General features: G+C 60.8%; 2 protein-coding genes across 2 annotated transcripts; one reads left to right on the plus strand and one right to left on the minus strand.

The window, feature by feature from the left end:
* Nucleotides 1-1,039: 1,039 nt before the first annotated feature.
* PSMB4 (proteasome 20S subunit beta 4) lies at nucleotides 1,040-3,471 on the minus strand (the record flags this gene model as incomplete). The annotated part of the gene is made up of 7 exons (XM_079550961.1): nucleotides 1,040-1,149; nucleotides 1,482-1,570; nucleotides 1,912-2,028; nucleotides 2,122-2,203; nucleotides 2,379-2,525; nucleotides 2,951-3,157; nucleotides 3,350-3,471. The coding sequence occupies 7 exons, from the start codon at nucleotides 3,469-3,471 to the stop codon at nucleotides 1,137-1,139; spliced, it is 777 nt and encodes a 258-aa protein (XP_079407087.1). The 3' UTR covers nucleotides 1,040-1,136.
* Nucleotides 3,472-8,171: 4,700 nt separating this feature from the next.
* Nucleotides 8,172-16,422, plus strand: CGN (cingulin; the record flags this gene model as incomplete). The annotated part of the gene is made up of 20 exons (XM_079550980.1): nucleotides 8,172-9,008; nucleotides 9,124-9,224; nucleotides 9,458-9,527; nucleotides 9,598-9,693; nucleotides 9,766-9,896; nucleotides 10,086-10,185; nucleotides 10,257-10,469; nucleotides 10,875-11,023; nucleotides 11,103-11,244; nucleotides 11,316-11,516; nucleotides 11,738-11,923; nucleotides 12,200-12,457; nucleotides 12,950-13,120; nucleotides 13,211-13,372; nucleotides 14,014-14,103; nucleotides 15,115-15,198; nucleotides 15,540-15,658; nucleotides 15,739-15,847; nucleotides 15,967-16,130; nucleotides 16,281-16,422. 20 exons carry the CDS (start codon nucleotides 8,172-8,174, stop codon nucleotides 16,420-16,422), a joined length of 3,525 nt encoding a protein of 1,174 aa, XP_079407106.1.
* Between the last annotated feature and the right edge of the window lie 342 nt (nucleotides 16,423-16,764).

The following is a 16,764-nucleotide window of genomic DNA, read 5'->3' on the forward strand; positions in this document are numbered from 1 at the left end:
ACAAAAAGAAGACGTTTGTTTTTATTTTTCACTGCCAGCTTAAATTTTTCTACAATTTGCATGTTTGAGGGTTTTTTAATTGTATGTATTACGGTATAAGCGGAAGCATTTTGACATACAGAATTCGGAAGCACCTGCACCTTTCTGTTTCCATAGAGGTTTTGTGAACCTGCCCTATGACCTAAGGAAAGCAGGAGGCAGCATGTGCAGACCTGTAAATGGTTCATCTTTAAAATGTACATACGTGGAACATTTAATAAAACCAGGGAAATGGATTTATAAACACGCGTTTTTATTACGGAGAGCTGCCCAGCCGCTGGGATGCCGCCGTGCCTCAGGAGGACGTGGAGCAGAGCAGAGCTCCGAGATTGGAGCGCGGCGTAACGCCTGGGGCAGGATTCTGCCGCTGGAGCCGCGCGTGTCGGTGGTAGCAATGCCACCCGTAGCGTTCATAAACGGTGTGGGGCCAAGAAATTCCCACTTCCAGAGGAATGTGGCACGAGCTGCACTAAGTGGGTTACTGCAACGCCCCACTGCCGGAGCAACTCGTGCTCCCGTACATTTCTCTTTAATTAGGGCAAGTGGTGAAGCAGCTGTGCATTTCACTCAGGACTCAGCACATGGGAAGTGAACAGGCATCAGCCAGGACCAGAACCAACTCGGGTCCCACAGTGAGTCCTTCAGCTGCCATCAGCACCACCTGGCAACGCAGAAACCTCCACTACAACACAGAGGGGGAAAAAGCTTCGTCACCTTTGGCAGAAATGAGCTCACAGTGTTAAACGGCGGTGAAAGAGCACTTTGACCCAAGATGGTCTGATAAAGGACGGCCAAGGGGAGGAGGACTGTAATTGTCTTCAGTGGAGCACAACGCCTACCAGAAAACGTTCAGCAAACAAACAACAAAAGAACGTTTTTGCTGCCCTTCCCCAGGAACAAAGGACTCAGCTCTCAGATACCTTCCTGCAGCACAGGCGTGTTTTGAGGAGTCAGAACCTTCAATTCTGTACACAGCACAAACACAGAGGTCATCTCAATAGGTTTATTTCATCTCCAAAAGAAACAGGAACTTCAAAAGGTGTTTTCTGATGTACATCACCCAGAAGCACGGGCGCAACAAAGCAGTTCTGCAGAGATCACTCGAAGCCACTGCAAGAAGAGTGATTATAGGGTCAGGGCGTGACACAACGGGGACGTGGCCCACGCGTGCACCACCACAACCAGAGCAGAGCTTTGTGCTGAAGAGGTGCAAAGAGCAAAATCTCGGAAGGCCCATCAGCGAGAAGCTCTCTGCTGCCCAGCCATTCCCTGGCCAAGAGAGGATGTGGCTGCAGCAGGGAATCGATGAGACCTCAACTGCAGCATAAGGGAGAGATGCTGAGCTGCAGTGGGCGCCTGTCACCCACCCACACCTTCACCACTTTGTGCCCTTGCTTTTTGCCAGACTGACAGCACACGGAGCTCTGTCGCCTGCCCATTACCTGACGAGGTGTGCGATGTCCCAGCTGGCCTCCAGGGTCAGTGGTCCCTCCACCTCCACTCCCTTCTCTGTTACAATGGCGACTTCATACTGAAGAGAAGAAACAGTAGAAGCTTTCAGTAATGTCCGACCTCCAGACTTGGATTTATGATGGGCCCTACGAAAGCCCTCATTATTCACTGCCAATAATGATCACTGAGTCCAACTCAGTGTTACGGGTCTGTCCAACTTGGGACATCTGATGATTTACGATTCATTTGCTTTAATGTGGCTCTGCATTCAGTAATGTCTGTCTTTGTCCTGCGTGGACAGTGGAGTTGGCTCACTCTGGTGAGAACCTTCCCAAAGATACAGGATTTCAGCTCGGGCTGTCACTGTGGAGGAGATGGGAGATTAAGCACAAAGCTCTGCAGCCAACGTGCAGCACTCACTCTGTTGAAGGACCGAGCGTCTCTGTAGTACAAAATCTTCATGCAGCGCTCAATCAAGTCGCGAGCTTCCTCCTTGGTCAGGCTGGGCTTCTTCTCCAAGGTTTCTCTCATCAGCGGCTGAAAAAAAGTCATCAAACCCAACAGCTCAAGTCACCCAGCACCAAGGTTGCTGCTTCAATGTGCTCCACGTTCCCACTTGTGAGCACTAACCTGCGCCAGGTACGCGCCGTACCCCGTAGCGAGCGTTGGGGCTTCGTAGGCCACGCCGAGCATGTCCACGTAACCAAGGAAGCTGAAGGACAGAGCTGTGAGCATCACTGCTGCATGAGGGGAGGGCACCCAGCGCACAACTCCTAGCCAGGGGAACCCTACATCTTCCTCTTTTCGGAGAAACTCTAAGGATGTTCCCAACCAACAGAACTGGGCTGGTGGGGTCACCCCCAGTGTCTCATGTCCCTTGTCCTCACCTCTCACCGTTGTAGAACCCTCCAATAACAACAGTGTTCCACAGTGGGTTGATCTTGGACCTCCGGTTGTACATGACTCTGGTCAGCCAGGAATGAATGGCTTTGGGGCTGTAACTGTGGCCATCTCCCAGCAGTTCCTCATCAATGCTAAAGCAGGGAGAAAAATCGCTCAACTCAGAGGAGCCGGGAGCCACCTGGCCAGCCACCAGCCCACCTCCAGCCGTACTGTGAGCAGGACAAGGGATCACACAATAGAATCATAGAATCATGAAGTTTGGAAAAGACTCCAAGATCATCAGGTGCAGCCCCAACCCATCACCACTCAGAATCGTTAGGGTTGGAGAAGATCTCCAATATCACCAAATCCAACCATGAAGCCATCTGTAACCACTAAACCACATCCACCCTTCTCTTGAAAACCTCACACCAACTCCCTGTGGGCTGCCTAGAAACGGGAACTTACACCAGGAGAGGCGGCCCCAAGCCAGCAGTGAATGAAGGACAAGGAGCTGGACGATCCCAGCGAGTCCCTTCAAACTCAAGATGCGGTGCCTGGAAGCAGCGGGACTTACACCATCTGGTTGATGACCTGCGTCAGGTACTGGAAGTCGGCGTAGTCGCCGGAGGCGCCCAGCACGGTGCTGTCGTTGACCCTCAGCAGCCGGGAGATGCCGCGGAAGCGCGCGAGGGACCCGTAGGAGCCCATCATGTCCGCCGCGATGACCACGCCGCCCTCAAACTTGACGGCCAGCACCGACGTGCCCGTCACCATGGGACTCCTGCGGACCCACACGTCAGTGCCGCCCCGACCGCCCCCCCCTCCAGCCCCAGGGCCGCCTCCCCTGCCGGTGCCCCCCGCCCCCCGTGTACCCCGCAGCCCCCCGTGCTCCCATCGCCATCGCTGCCCGCACGCCCCTCACCCCGCAGCCCCGCTGCCATCCCACGCCCATCTCCGGCCCGCCCCCGCTCACAGGGTGACGCTGTAGGGCCGCAGCCCGGCCCCGATCCCGATCCCCCCCGGGCTGTACGCTGCCCCCGGGGAGGGACCCCCGGCCCAGAACGGCGGCGGTGCGCGCGCTCCCCCGACCTCCATCTTAGTCACCGTGCCGCCGCGCTGCGCACGCGCGCCGGAAGTACGGCCTCCGCCGGCCACCGTAGTGCGAGGGGTGGGGTGGCACTATCTTGAGGGTGGCGTGGGACGGAGAGGGTGGAGGGAGCCATGTTGGGAGTGGCGGAAGTAAGACAGAGTTGAGCTAGGCAGAGAGGGCGTGGTTATGGGCGTGGTTTGTACGGCTTTGCCCCCACCTTAAGGCGGGGCCTGGAGCGGAGCGGCCCAATGGGAGCGCAGGGGGCGGTGCGTGGCGGAGGTAACAGGTTGGGGCGGCGGCGGAGGTGTGCGGGGCGGTGCGGAACGGTGAGTGCGGGGCTGGGGGGGACGGGGGGTCCTGACCTCACGACGGGGCCCAGAGAGGCCGGGGCATAGGGGTCAGGGTCTGCGGGTCTTGTCCTGCTCTGTGGCACAGCATGTAAGGTCTGGGGCTGTAGGGGCTGCTGCCCTTAGAGTGTGTCCTGCCCTGCATTGGAGCCTATAGGGTATGGGGTTATAGGGGTCGGGGTCTGTACAGCCTCTTCTGGCCCGTGGCAGAACCCACGGGGGCCAGAGTCATAGGGGCTGTTGTCCTTGGAACGTGTCCTGCCCTATGATGGGGTGTTATAGGTTCTGAGTCCAGAGTTACTGGGGTCCGTGCAGCATGTCCTGCCCCATGACAGAACCCAATGGGGCTGGGGGCTGTGAGTCCCGTCCTGCTCCATGGTAGAGAATATAGGGCTGGGTTCATAGGGCTGCTGCCCTTGGAGCTTGTCCTGCCCCATGGCGGAGCCCATAGGGCTGCGCCTGCTGGTGTTGTCCTTTCTGGGTGTGTTGTGCCCTGTGGCACTGCCTATAGGGCTGGGCTGCAGGGCTGCCCTTCCTGGGCCATGCCCTTCCCCACGGCAGAGCTTATAGGGATGGAGCCCTGCAGCAGGTCACGCTGGGGCTGCATAGGGGTTGCTTGACACTACGGTCCCCATAGGGTTCCCTTACAGATCCCATAGTGGCTGACTCTGCTGGGAGATGCTCTGCCCCACAGAACTCCCCAAAAGTCCTTGTTCTGGAGTGCAATGTGCTCCACAGCGCATCCTGTAGGATGCCCCCCAGTAAAGGTTCTGCTCTGCTTTGGGTCTTCCTCCTCCATCTGTAGGATCCCTCAGGGACCCCCTATAGCCCCCTCCCTGCCCCTGTAGGTACTCTGCCTCTTTCATAGGAGATCTGCATTTCCTTATAGACTCTCTGGGTCCCCATGAACCTCTCTACAGGCGGTGCCGTCCCCCTCCCACAGAGCCCCACTGTGACGTTCCCACAGGCACTGCTCTGTAGGGCCCCAGAGCCCCACAGATCCCATTCCTGTCCCTTTCAGGGCTGCTCTGCTTGTAAATTCCATGCGGCCTTTGTGGCTCCGTCCTTATCTCTGCTGATAAGAGCCATGTCCCAGCCCTGCTCCTCCCACCCCAAGCACTTCTGGGACTGTGGGTCCGTTCCCTCCAGACCTTGTTAGGACCGAGATAATTGTTTTGGAGCTGCCCAAGGCTGAGCCCCATCCTGCCTCATCCCACAGTTGTTCCAGGACCTCGCGGCGTCACTGGGGCCGACCCTTCCCGGCTGCGGGCGGCGTAACGCGGCACCTCCTGCATCTTTAATGCTGCCCTACTTTGCCCAGCACTCAGCTTCGGTGGGAGAGAAATGCCAAACGTGTGCGTGGTGGGATGCAATAGCCCGCCCCGATCCGTCCCAGTGCTGCTGGTGCCCATGGAGCCCTAAGTGCTGCTTGGCGCTGCCTCCATCCCTGCAGTGTGGGGCAGGGCTGCCCAGCTCAGCTGCCCCCGGGGTGACCCGTCCCTGTGCTCCGTGCCCGCTGTTCCAACCCTTTGTTCGGAGCGTGCGGATTGCTCTGGGCTGGGTTTGCTCCCCACCACCCTGACCAGTCAGGCTGGTTTGGAGCACGGCTTCCAGCTTGGATCCCATAGATAAGGATCCCATAGATAACGATTCCATAGATAGCGGGGCTTCCAGCTTGGATCCCATAGATAAGGATCCTGATCCCTTAGACATGATCCCATTTAAAGTGCTGCTTCCAGGCCCGATCCCATAGATAACAATCCCACAGAAAGCACAGCTTCCAACTTGGATCCCATAGATAAGGGATCAATGCCATAGACAATGTGATTTCCAGCTTAGATCCCATAGATAATGATCCTACAGACAGCACGTTTTCCAGCCCTGCTCCTGTAGGCAGCAATCCCATTCAGAACGTGGCTTCCAGCCCTGACTCCATAGATGTCTATCCCATAGTACCTCCTTTTCTGGCAGTGATCCCATAGAGCGTGTGCCTTTCAGTCCCAACCCCATAGACATAGATCTGACCTCTAGGGTTGGCCATTGGGTTGGCTGTTGGGGTGGCTGTTGGGTTTGGCCACTTCTGTGGACCAGGCGTTGACCACTGGGATTGGCCATTGGGGTTGGCCACACGCGTGGACTGTTGGGGTTTGTCGTGGGGCACTGGGTTGTGACCCACTGGCAGCCATTCATTCCAGGACGGCTTTCCTCAACAACTGTTGGGTTTTAGGGCTGCGTGCCCGCCGCAGCGGGGCAGGGAGTGGGACGGGGCCATCGGTGCCCGGTTGATGATTAACCTGAGGTGACGTCCCTGGGGTGTGGGGCGGACGCGGCCCCGTGACGCGCTCCTGGTTTCGGGTTTCGGATCCTTGCGCAGCCCTGGTGTCGGTCTGGTTGCAGGCAGGGCGCTGCCAGCACGCAGAACCGTGCAGACTTTGTACCTATTGAGCAATCGGTGCTGCAGGTGGAGCAGAGCCTGTGGTGCAGAGAGCCTGAAGCGCAGGAAACGGGCGGAAAAAGCGAGATTTTTGTGCTCGGATCCCGCTGTCCCCGTTCCCGTGCCTCGGGCTGGGACGTGCGGTGCCGATGGCTTTCCCCTCCCCTCCCGGCGCTGCCCGCCCGTTGCACAACAGCTCTGTGGGCTGCGGTGCCCACAAAGGGCCCTTTGTGCTCTGTATCTGCATGAGCAGAGTTGGCCGCCTGCCACACGCGGCCGCAGGGACCCAACGGGCAGAGCTGGGTGCCGTCGGGCTCTGCGGGCAAAGTGCCCCCAGGGACAATAAACGGGGTCCCCCTTTTCGTCACCCTCGTTTGCAATGCGATCCCCTCCTGGGGGCTGTGTGCTGCTGTGGGATCAGCGCTGCGTTCCCGTGTTGGAATGCAGTCTGTTCCCCTTTATCTGAGTGCTGGAGCCCAGCCAGGATGGGGCATTCCCGGGGATTAGTGCTCACCTGCTCCTGGCTCAAGCTGTGGGGCTGGACCCACTGCGTACCCATGGAGGAAAAGAATCCATCCTTACTGCTGCACCCATAGGGTGGCAGTGGGGTGGCCATGGGGATAGCATGACTGTGGGGAACCCATAGGATGGCCACAGGGAAATGGTGCCGTGGTTGACCATAGGGACACAGTGTTCATGGGAAAACCATGACTGTGGGGTGGCCATAACTTGACCATAGGGTGACCGCAGGGTGACCATGAGGACATTTGGGATCTGGTGCCGATCTCGTTCCTGTGATGCCATATGGGGACGACAAGCTCATGGCAGTGGCCCACGTCCCCATGGCTGCCCTGCTGGGTGCCAGGTGTTGCCACCTCCACCGTCTGCTCAGCGCTGGTTCCCTGCTGCGGCTGAGCTTGGCACCGACCCTCTGCCATGTGTTGGGTTCAGCAAAACCTCAGCACTGGCACCGTGGGGTCCCTGTGGCCATTTGTCCTCTGCAATGTGCCTGGAGCTGAGGCTTTGGGGTAGGCACGGGGATGGATGTGGGGGCTGCGCTGGGGTGACATCAGGACCGAAAGCTGGAAACGTGAGATTTTGGTGCCGTTCTCCCTTTCTCCCTACGTGCGGGACGTGGTGACCCCGGCTCTGTGCCACCATCCCATGGCCGTGTGCTGAGCGCGCGGTGCCCGCAGTGCCGCTCGCAGTGCAGTTATTTTGGGCAGCGCACGGAGCTGCTGGCCCCGGAGGCAGCGGTGGAGGAGCACAGCGCTGTGGGGCTGGGGCTGCCTGGGGCTCTGCTGTCGCTCTGCATCAGTCCTGCCGGAGCTCCCGGCGCTGTGGTGTCCGCGGTTCGGCGGTGACGGAGGTCGAGTGGAGGACGTTGGTGAGTGCCGGGTGTCAGCACTGCACTGGGCTGTGGGGTCGGTCCGGTCCTGTGGGATCGGAGCTGCGTGGGGCTGAGGTGCTGTGTGGGGCTGGCGGCCCACCGGTGCTTTCTGTGAGTGTTTCACTGTTGGCTCGATCTGAGGAAAGGGCTCCGTCTGTGCTGTAATCACAGTGGGATCGGGGGCTGCGCTGTGCGTGGGAGCAGTGCCACCGGGTCCACAGCAGATGGGGTTGTGTCCCTGCATCTGCACTGCGGGGCCATGTCTGTCTAATGGGGCAGCATCAACCCCATGGGTCTACATCTGCCTTGTGGGACCGTGTGCGCTCTGTGATGCAGTCTCCCTGCTGTGGGTCTGTGTACACCCTATGGGGCCATGCCTGTCCCTGTGAGGCTGCATTCCCACTATGGGGCTACATCTGTCCTATGGGGCCATGTCAGCCATATGGAGCCGCATCCCCCCAGCACTGGGGAGTGCAGACTGTGGGTCCCACTGTGACTCTGCCCTCTCCCCAGAACAGCAGCACCACACCCGGCATGGAGCGCACGGCGGAGAAGCAGAGCCCGGTGGATTACGGTGTCCAGATCCGCTTCATCAATGACCTCCAGGAGCCCAAGAAGGCCCCGAAGGCGCGCGCCAAGCCAGGCTCCTACGGGGTGGCCGTGCGCGTGCAGGGCATCGCGGGGCAGCCCTTCGTCGTCCTCAACAGCGGTGATAAGGGCGGAGATTCCTTCGGGGTGCAGATCAAAAGCGACGGCTCCTACCCTGCAGGGACCACCAGCCCTCGGCCCCCGGATCCGCCCCCTGAGCTGGACCTCCCTGAGAACCCCTATGTGCGCCCACAGCCTTCCCACAGCGTGTCGGATGAAGAGAACGGTGCTGCCCCGGTGCCCACCCGGCACAAGCCCCGTAGCAAGATGGGGGCCGAGCTGCGCCGGACGCAGTCCCATAGCAATCTGCTGGCCGCTGCCGATGAGCCCATGGCCACCGGCTCCAGGAGCAGCAGCACGCTGAGCATTGCCCACCCCACACACCGCAAAGGCTCCGGGGTTGGGGTCGCGCCCTCCTCAGACTCGGAGAGCCCAGGGTCGCGGCACGCAGGTGGTGACATCGACACCGAGCCGCTCTCCTCGGTGAATTCGCTCATCAGTAAATTTGATGGCAAAGTGCCGCAGCGTGGCCGTGCGGCACGGCGATCCCGTGTGGTCCCGGAGGAGAGGAAGCGCTCGCAGAGCCTGGACGCCCGCAGCTCCGTTCCTGATGGCCGCGCTGTGGGCGCCCCGTCCCCGTTGCCCACCGGGGCAGGCAGAGGTGGAACGGTGAATCGTGGCACTGAGGAGCGGCTGCAGAGCAAAGCCCAGACAGAGCTGCAGGTACAGGAGGTGTTGGGCGGCATTGGCGGCGCTCAGTGTCCCATGGCCATGGGGTGGGAGTGGAACTCCAGTGTGGGATTGGTGCCCAGTGCTGAGATCTCCATCCCGCTGGCAGCTGAAGTCAACGCCGGATCTGCTGCGGGACCAGCAGGAGGTGGCCCAGCCCAGCAGCAGTGAGGACCCCAAAGAGCTCATCTATGGGATCCTGAAGGAGGGGTGAGCGTCTCCAGACCTGGGTGTGGCTGTGCCACGTTGCAGGGTGTCTGGGAATGGCGATGCTGCGTGGTTGGATGTCAGTGGGTTGGGAACACAGCAGTTGGTGCCACATGGTTGAGTGTCGAGGATTTGGGGAATGACCGCAGTGAAGTGCGTGGGGTGCCCCCTCCTTCCTTGTGCCCATCCTGCTCTGTCCCACACCCAACACGTTCCCTCTGCCATGATGTCCCCAGGAGCAGGGACAGCGGCACAATGCTGAAGAGGAAGGCTGCACTGGTGCTGGAGAAGCTGCAGGAGGCGGTGGTGAGTGGGTTAAGGGCAGGGTTGAGGTTCCGGGGTGCAGGGGGTGGCACTGAGCCAGCGGTGTCCCCAGGCACTCACCAAGGGGAAGGCGTGCTCCCAGCCCCAGCACCACGCATTGGCCCAGAGGGTGGAGGAGCTGCAGGAAAGGTTGGACGAGGAGAGCAAGGTGAGGCCGCTGGGTGGAGGTGAGTGTCCCTTGGGTAAGGCTGCCATTGTCACCACCATCCCCCCCATGCAGCTCCGCCAGAAGCTGGAGCTGACCAAGGAGCACAGCACCACGCGGGCGCTGGAGGAGGCACAGGAGGAGAGTGCGCGGCTGCGGGCAGCGCTGGAGAAGAGAATGCAGGAGCTGCAGAGGAGCACCAAGGAGTAAGGGCTGCATGGGGTCGTGTTCCTGCAGCGCTGTGCTGGGTGGTGGGCCCCCCGCACTGTCCTCATCCAGTGGTGTGGAGCTCATCATCCCTTGAGCTGTGGATGTGGTCTGGATTTCCCTCTCCATCGGGGGGGTCTGAGGACTCTGCTGTGCGTTGCGGGGTCTCAGGGCTGCTGTGCCCACAGGCTCGGGGAGGCGAAGGCAGCACAGACGCGAGCAGAGGAGCAGCTGAAAGCAGTGCGCACAGATATGGGCACGGCGGTGGACGCAGACGCTCTGTACAAGGTATGGCCACGTGCACCGCTCCACAACCATCCTTCACTGTGCCACCAACCACAGCGACCTCTGTGTTCCAGGAGCTGGACGAGGCCCGTGAGGAGCTGGAAGAGGCCCTGAGCTCCCGGCAGTGGTTGGAGGAGCATCTGCGGCAGCGGGAACGGGAGCTGACAGCGTTGAAAGGGGCTCTGAAGGAAGAGGTGGCCAACCACGACCGCGAGCTGGAGCGCGTGCGGCTGCAGTGCCACAGCGACATGGAGCAGCTCCGGCGCAGCGTGGAGGACATCTCGCAGGTGAGGGCTCTGTGTTTGGGACCCGAGGCTCTGTGTCCTGCCCCATCTCTCTGTGCTCCATCCTTGGAGGAGCCTAGAGCAATCGGTGTTGCCCAGTGCTGAGGGGCCCCCTGCGTCCTTGGGTCACTTCCTGGGGGGCTGCTTTGTGTGGTGTTAAACCAGACAGAGCCTCAGCGTTCCCAGAGCATTCCCTGGGCACAGTCTGAGCATCCTCAGGGCAGAGAATGCCTAGGCAGAGCCTGAGCATCCTTGAGAGCATCCCTGGAGAACCCTGGCAAAACATCCCCGGGCAGGGTCTGAGCAACTCCAGAGCATCTTTGGAGCATCACTGGGCAGTGCACCACTGCGCAGGGGCTCAGCATCCCCCAAGGTCACCCACTCCAAATGTTCCCCCCTGTTTCCCAGAACCGGGCCGACCTGGAGTCGGAGAAGCAGAAAATCGGTGTGGTGGTGCGAAACCTCCAGCGTGAACTGGAGGAGAGTGCCGAGGAGACGGGGCACTGGAGGGAGATGTTCCAGCGGAACAAGGACGAGCTGCGTGCTGCCAAGCAGGAGTGCGTCCCAGCAAATCAGGGCGTGCGCTTGGGGCTGAGTGGGTTGCCAGACCCCTCCATCCCATACTCCCATTACCAGACTGCTGCAGGTGAAGATGGAGCGGGAGGAGTTCGAGGAGGAGCTGCGGGAGCTGCGGGAGCGCTTCACGGCCACGCGGGAGGAGGTGGAGAGGGCGCGGAGCAGCGCAGTTGACCCTGGAGAGGTGGAAGCGCTGCGCACGGTGCGTAGCCAAGGGGGGATCTGGGTACCGTGTGTACTCTGTCGGGGTCTCTGAGCCCATCCCATACCCAGGAGCTGCGCCGGGTGCGGGAGGCACAGCGGGAGCTGGCGGAGGAGAAGAAGCAGCAGGAGGAGGTGGTGAGGCAGTGGGAAAAGGAGCTGCAGGCGCTGCGCAGCACTGTGCGGGATGAGGCCCAGAGCCACAGCGGAGCCATGGAGCAGTGCCACCGTGATATGGAACGGCTGCGGGAGGAGAGGGACGAGGCTGTCAGGGTGAGGGGGGGATGGGGACGGTGATGGCATTGGAGTGAAGAGGATGGAGACTGAATGAGACTGGGGTGCGATGGGGAAGGGCTCAGTTCTGCCCAGCCGTGAGCCGAGGAGCAATCTCACCATGCTGCTGCAATGGGGCCCCAGTTTCACACCACATCTCCTGGGCTGGACTGGTGGCCGTGGGGCCAGGTGGCCCATCCTGTTGTGTGGCTGCATTGCAGGCGAAAGTTTCCCTGGAGGGTGAGAGGGAGGCAGCGGAGGCGGCACTACGGAAGCTGCAGGAGCAGCACGAGGAGCTGCAGAGGAAGGTGCAGGGCATGGAGACGCAGCTGAAGGACTATGAGCGCATGGGGGAAAACTGGGAGGGCTCTCAGGCACGGCTCCGTGAGAAGGTCACCAAATTAGAGGTACTGTGGCTGTGGGTCCAGGAAGGACACGGGGTTTGGGGAGATGAGGTCATATTGGGAATGCGAGGACTTGGAGGAATGGAGGTGGCACAGAGGGACAGTGGGAGCACTGGGGGCACTGGGAGGTGTGGGAAATGTTGGGGAACTTTGGGACATCTGGGGGATGTTTGGGGACATGAGATCGCAGCAGAAGCAGATGGCACCAGGGGGACACTGGGGATAGTGGGAATCATGGGGAGAGTGCTGTCCCCTGGTGCCATCCTCTCTCCCTCCCAGGCAGAGCGCAGACGCGCAGAAGAGTCGTTGGGCGAAGCCACAGACCGTGAGCAGGAGCTGCTGCGGGCGCAGCGGGCGCTGGAGATGCGTCTGGATGAGGCGCAGAGGGGGATGGCACGGCTGGCACAAGAGCAGCAGGAGCTGAGCGCGTCCCTCCAGGACGAGCAGAGGCAGAAGGAGCAGCTGAAGCGTGCCAAGAGCGAGCTGGAGGAGCAGAAGCGGCTGCTGGACCGCAGCACCGAGAAACTGAACAGAGAGGTGGGGAGCGTCTGCGCCTCAGTGCTCCATCACCCCTCCATGGGGTGTGGGTACAGGGCAGTGGTCCTCACGGATCTCTTCCATCCCACAACCCACAGCCCCATCCCACTGAGAGGTCTCAGAGGGTGGTGGTCCTCTTGCATCTCCTCCAAGTGAAGCGTCCCATGTCTCGCTGGTCTCTGAGGTGCCCTGGCCAGGGTAGGGCAGGGTGCAGCACTGCAGGACTCTGCCCCACTCTTTGGATGTGCTCATCCCATTGGTCTGATCCTTCCCCGTTATGCTGGGATGTCCCTGTTTGTGCTCACACTCCCTAAATCCACACTGTCCCCATCGGTCTGCATCCAGGGTCACACTGTCCTTTGCTTTGGTGCACTTGCAGTGTCCCGATGCCTCCCAGCTCCCATCCCGTGGGCTCCTGCCGGTGCCATGAGCAGAAATGTCCCCCAGCCTCATGCCTCTTTTCCCACCTGTGGTCCCATTGCTCTCCCACAGCTGGAGCAGATGACAGAGGAGTCCAACCGCTCACTGACTGCACTCAAGGCTCAGCTGGAGGAATGCAAGGAGAAATCCCGCAAGGAGATCACTGATTCCCAAAAACAAGCCAAGGACTGCGGTGCCGAGATGGAGAAGATGCAGTTCAGCGTGGGACGGCTGCAGGACGAGGTACAGCAGGGACTGGTGGCCACAGCCTAACTGTGGCCCAGGTGGCCGTGAGGCTGCTGTCCCCACACCGCATCTCACCTCTGTCCCCAGGTCACCAGGCTGAAGCAGGCGCTGCAGGACAGCCAGGCGGAGCGGGACGGTGCGCTGCTGGAGCGGGATGTGATGCTGCAGCGCCTGCGTGGCCTCGAGGAGGAGGTGGATGCCAAGAGGCGCTCCCAGGACGATCGCTCGCGGCAGCTCAAGGCACTGGAGGTGGGTTGGGGCACCTGGAAAATGGGCTGTTGGCACACAGAGAGTGAGGCTGAGGCACCTGCAATCTGAGGTCACGGGTAACCAAAAATCCAGGGGTGGTGGTGCCCAAAGAGTGGGTCGTTGGATCCAAAATCCTGGGGTTGGGGTAACTAAAAAACAAAGGGGTCATAGTTTCCCAAACACTGGGTCGGGGCACCCAAAATCCGGGGTCTGATTGCCTGAAAATGGGGGTTAGGCACCCAAAATATTGAGTCAAAGTGTCTAAAATGAAGGTTGGGGCACCTGAAAAATCAATGGTGCCCAAAACTTGGGGTCACAGCACCCCAAAACCAGCCCCTGGCACACAAAAGCCAATTTTTGGCACCCCAAAACCAATGGGTCTGTGGTGCCCAAAAAGCATCCAAAAAGGCACCCAAACCCACACCTCCACCTGCTCCCTGCAGTGCTGAGCACTGACAGCGAGGGGCAGAGCGTGCTCAGCCATCCTGCAGCTGCACGGGGCTGCGGTGCCGCGGGACTGCACCCGTATTTCCAGCCCTGTGCAATGAAACCCCACAAATAGTGGTGAAGAGCCCTTCTCCCACCATCCCGCTGCCGTCCCAATGCTGTGGGGCTGGCACTGACCCTCCGTGTGCCCGCAGGAGAAGTCCAAGCGCCTGGAGGAGGAGCTGGAGGAGGAGCGAAGCACGGCCGAGCTGCTGACCGAGCGCGTCAACCGCAGCCGTGACCAGGTGGGGCGGCCAGCGGAAATCCCGTGAGCGTGATGCAAAAACAATGCCCCAAATTATGGGGGGAGGTTGGTGTTTGTGCAGGAAGTTGGAGCTGTCAGCTCCCAATTAACCCAACTGCTCATTAGCTTCAAAGCCGGAGCTGACGCAGGAGCTGTGGCACGGGTGGCGCTGGTGTTGCCGATGGGTTGCGCGAGCTGCGGCCCCATTGCTTGCAGCTCCGTGGGGTACACAGGGGCAATCTAGCCCCCTGGGGCTGGGCTTTGGGGTGGGTCATCCCATTTTTCATCCCCAAAAGAAGCACATCTCAGCAGAGCTTGATGAGTGATGACAGTGACCAAGGCCGTGGCCAAACCTCTCAATACTGCGGTATTGCCTTGGCCAATGGATGGCCCCATCACCTGTAGGGGCTCTCCGGGCCCCAGGGGCACCTTGTGGGGCTGGGGGTTGGGGAGCGGGGTGGGTGATTTGGGTGGGTTTCCTATTTCTCATCCCCAAACCGGGCACATCCCAGCGGAGCTTTGCTCCACGTGTCCTCAATTTGTCCAAATTGAGCAATGCAGTGTGTAGGTGGCAGTGAAACTGGAGCTTGGCTCTGACAGAGTCACCGTGTGATTTTTTCAGGGCTGTTGACTTATCATTTAGACAATGCTGCACAAAATCCCATTCCCACGACTTCAAAATAGCACCCAAAGCAGTACGGTTGGCTCTGACTGAGCCCTGGGGCACTGGGTTTGATCCATTGGTGCACCAAATCCATTTTGGCCTCAAGCTCGGCTGCACCACGGTGCCCAAAGGTCCCCACTCCCAGTCCAACCAGTTCAACCCTCCAGTGGAGAATTGCAGCCTGCACACCCAGGGGCGGGAGGCGTGGCAGCTGCTTGTTAGGAATAGAAGGAGGACAGCTAATTGGGGAGGGAGCCAGCAGCCGCTCGTTGGGATGTGTGACCAGTGGGAAAGGGTTGGGACCGGCGCTGCTGTGACCGAGGCTGTGGCCAACATCCCCATCCCCAGATTGACCAGCTGCGTGCTGAGCTGCTGCAGGAGCGCTCGAGCCGCCAGGACCTGGAGTGTGACAAGGTCTCACTGGAGCGCCAGGTGGGCACTGGGGACCGCATCCCTCATCCTTCCATGCCCCGAGTGATGGGAACGCAGTGGTGATGGGCACTGAGCTCCACGCTGCGCCATTACGCTGCGCCCTGGGCACCTCCCCGTGCCCACGTCCCTCTGCGTTGGATGATAATTGCCGCTGTATAACCATCCTCATTGCGGCCACTCCTTGGGAGAGGCTTCTGGGCTGGGATCTCCACCAGCACCGTGCCATCCTCTCCAGAGGCTGGTGTTGACTCGGTGGCTGAGGCTGGGCTTCAGCTGACCTGGTGGCCAAGGCTCGCATTGACCTGGTGCTTCCGGTGGCCTCCATGTCCCCTTCTCCCCAGAACAAGGAGCTGAAGAGCCGCCTGGCCAGCTCCGAGGGCATGCAGAAGGCAGGCGGCTCCATCTCACAGCTGGAGGCGCGCCTGGAGGAGCTGCAGGACCGGCTGCAGGCCGAGGAGAGGTAGTGGCCTCGTTGTCCCCACCGCCATCGTGGGCCAGCTGTACCATCAGGTCTTCACTGCACTCCACACCTCCCGGCAGGGAGAAGAGCATCCTCCACTCCTCCAACCGCAAGCTGGAGCGCAAGGTGAAGGAGCTGACCATCCAGATCGATGACGAGCGGCAGCACGTCAACGACCAGAAGGACCAGGTGGGCGGTGGGCACGCGGCCACCCCTGGCCGTGGGTTGGTGGCCCTGTTGTCGCACCACCACGTGGCGGTGGCCCCACGCCCGGGGGTTTGTGGTGATCAATGGCCACGTCCCCACAGCTGAGCCTGCGTGTGAAGGCGCTGAAGCGGCAGGTGGACGAAGCCGAGGAGGAGATCGAGCGGCTGGAGGCTGCCCGCAAGAAGGCGCAGCGTGAGCTGGAGGAGCAGCAGGAGCTCAACGAGCAGCTGCAGGGCCGCATCAAGGCGCTGGAGAAGGAGGCCTGGTAGGGAGAGAGGCTGCCCCCCAGCCTCGCCGTGCTCCATTGCCCCATGGATGGGCCCCGTGCCCTGGCCGTGCCCCACAGCCCCACCGAGGCTTGGCCCCCAGCTCCATCCCTCCATGCTCCACGCTCAGCCCCCTCCTCCTTCCCCAGGCGCAGAGCTGCCCGCGCGGCCGCCGACTCCTCGCTGCAGGACGACGCGCTGAGTTCCGATGAGGACCTGGATGGTGCCTACGGGCCCTCCTCCATCGCCTCGCTGCTCAACGAGGCCAACCTGCAGACCAGCTCCTGCTGAGCCCCACGGAGCCCCCAGGGCTGCAGGAACTGCTCAGAGACCTCCGCCCCGCTGGCGTCGGCTGTCGGCCCTCTTCTCCTGTGTGGCTTTTTGCCCCTGGGGGACCCAGGGTTGGTGGCTGTGAGGATGGAGCCTGTGGTCCCCAGGGAATGCCACCGCCCCTCAGCTCCAATTTATTTTTATATGCAATCATCTCCCTTGTTCCTCACCACTCTTTTCCCTCTCAAAGTGCTGTTTTCAATAAAATGGACCATGCCAACACCAGCAGAGCCCATGGCGGCGGTGCAGGACTGGGGTGCAGGGTGGGGGCATGCTGCTCCCTCCTGCCAGGCTGGGTCCTGC

The sequence above is a fragment of the Tetrao urogallus genome, assembly GCF_951394365.1.
Source record: "Tetrao urogallus genome assembly, contig: SUPER_28_unloc_2, whole genome shotgun sequence".
In the NCBI taxonomy this organism is placed as follows: domain Eukaryota; kingdom Metazoa; phylum Chordata; class Aves; order Galliformes; family Phasianidae; genus Tetrao; species Tetrao urogallus.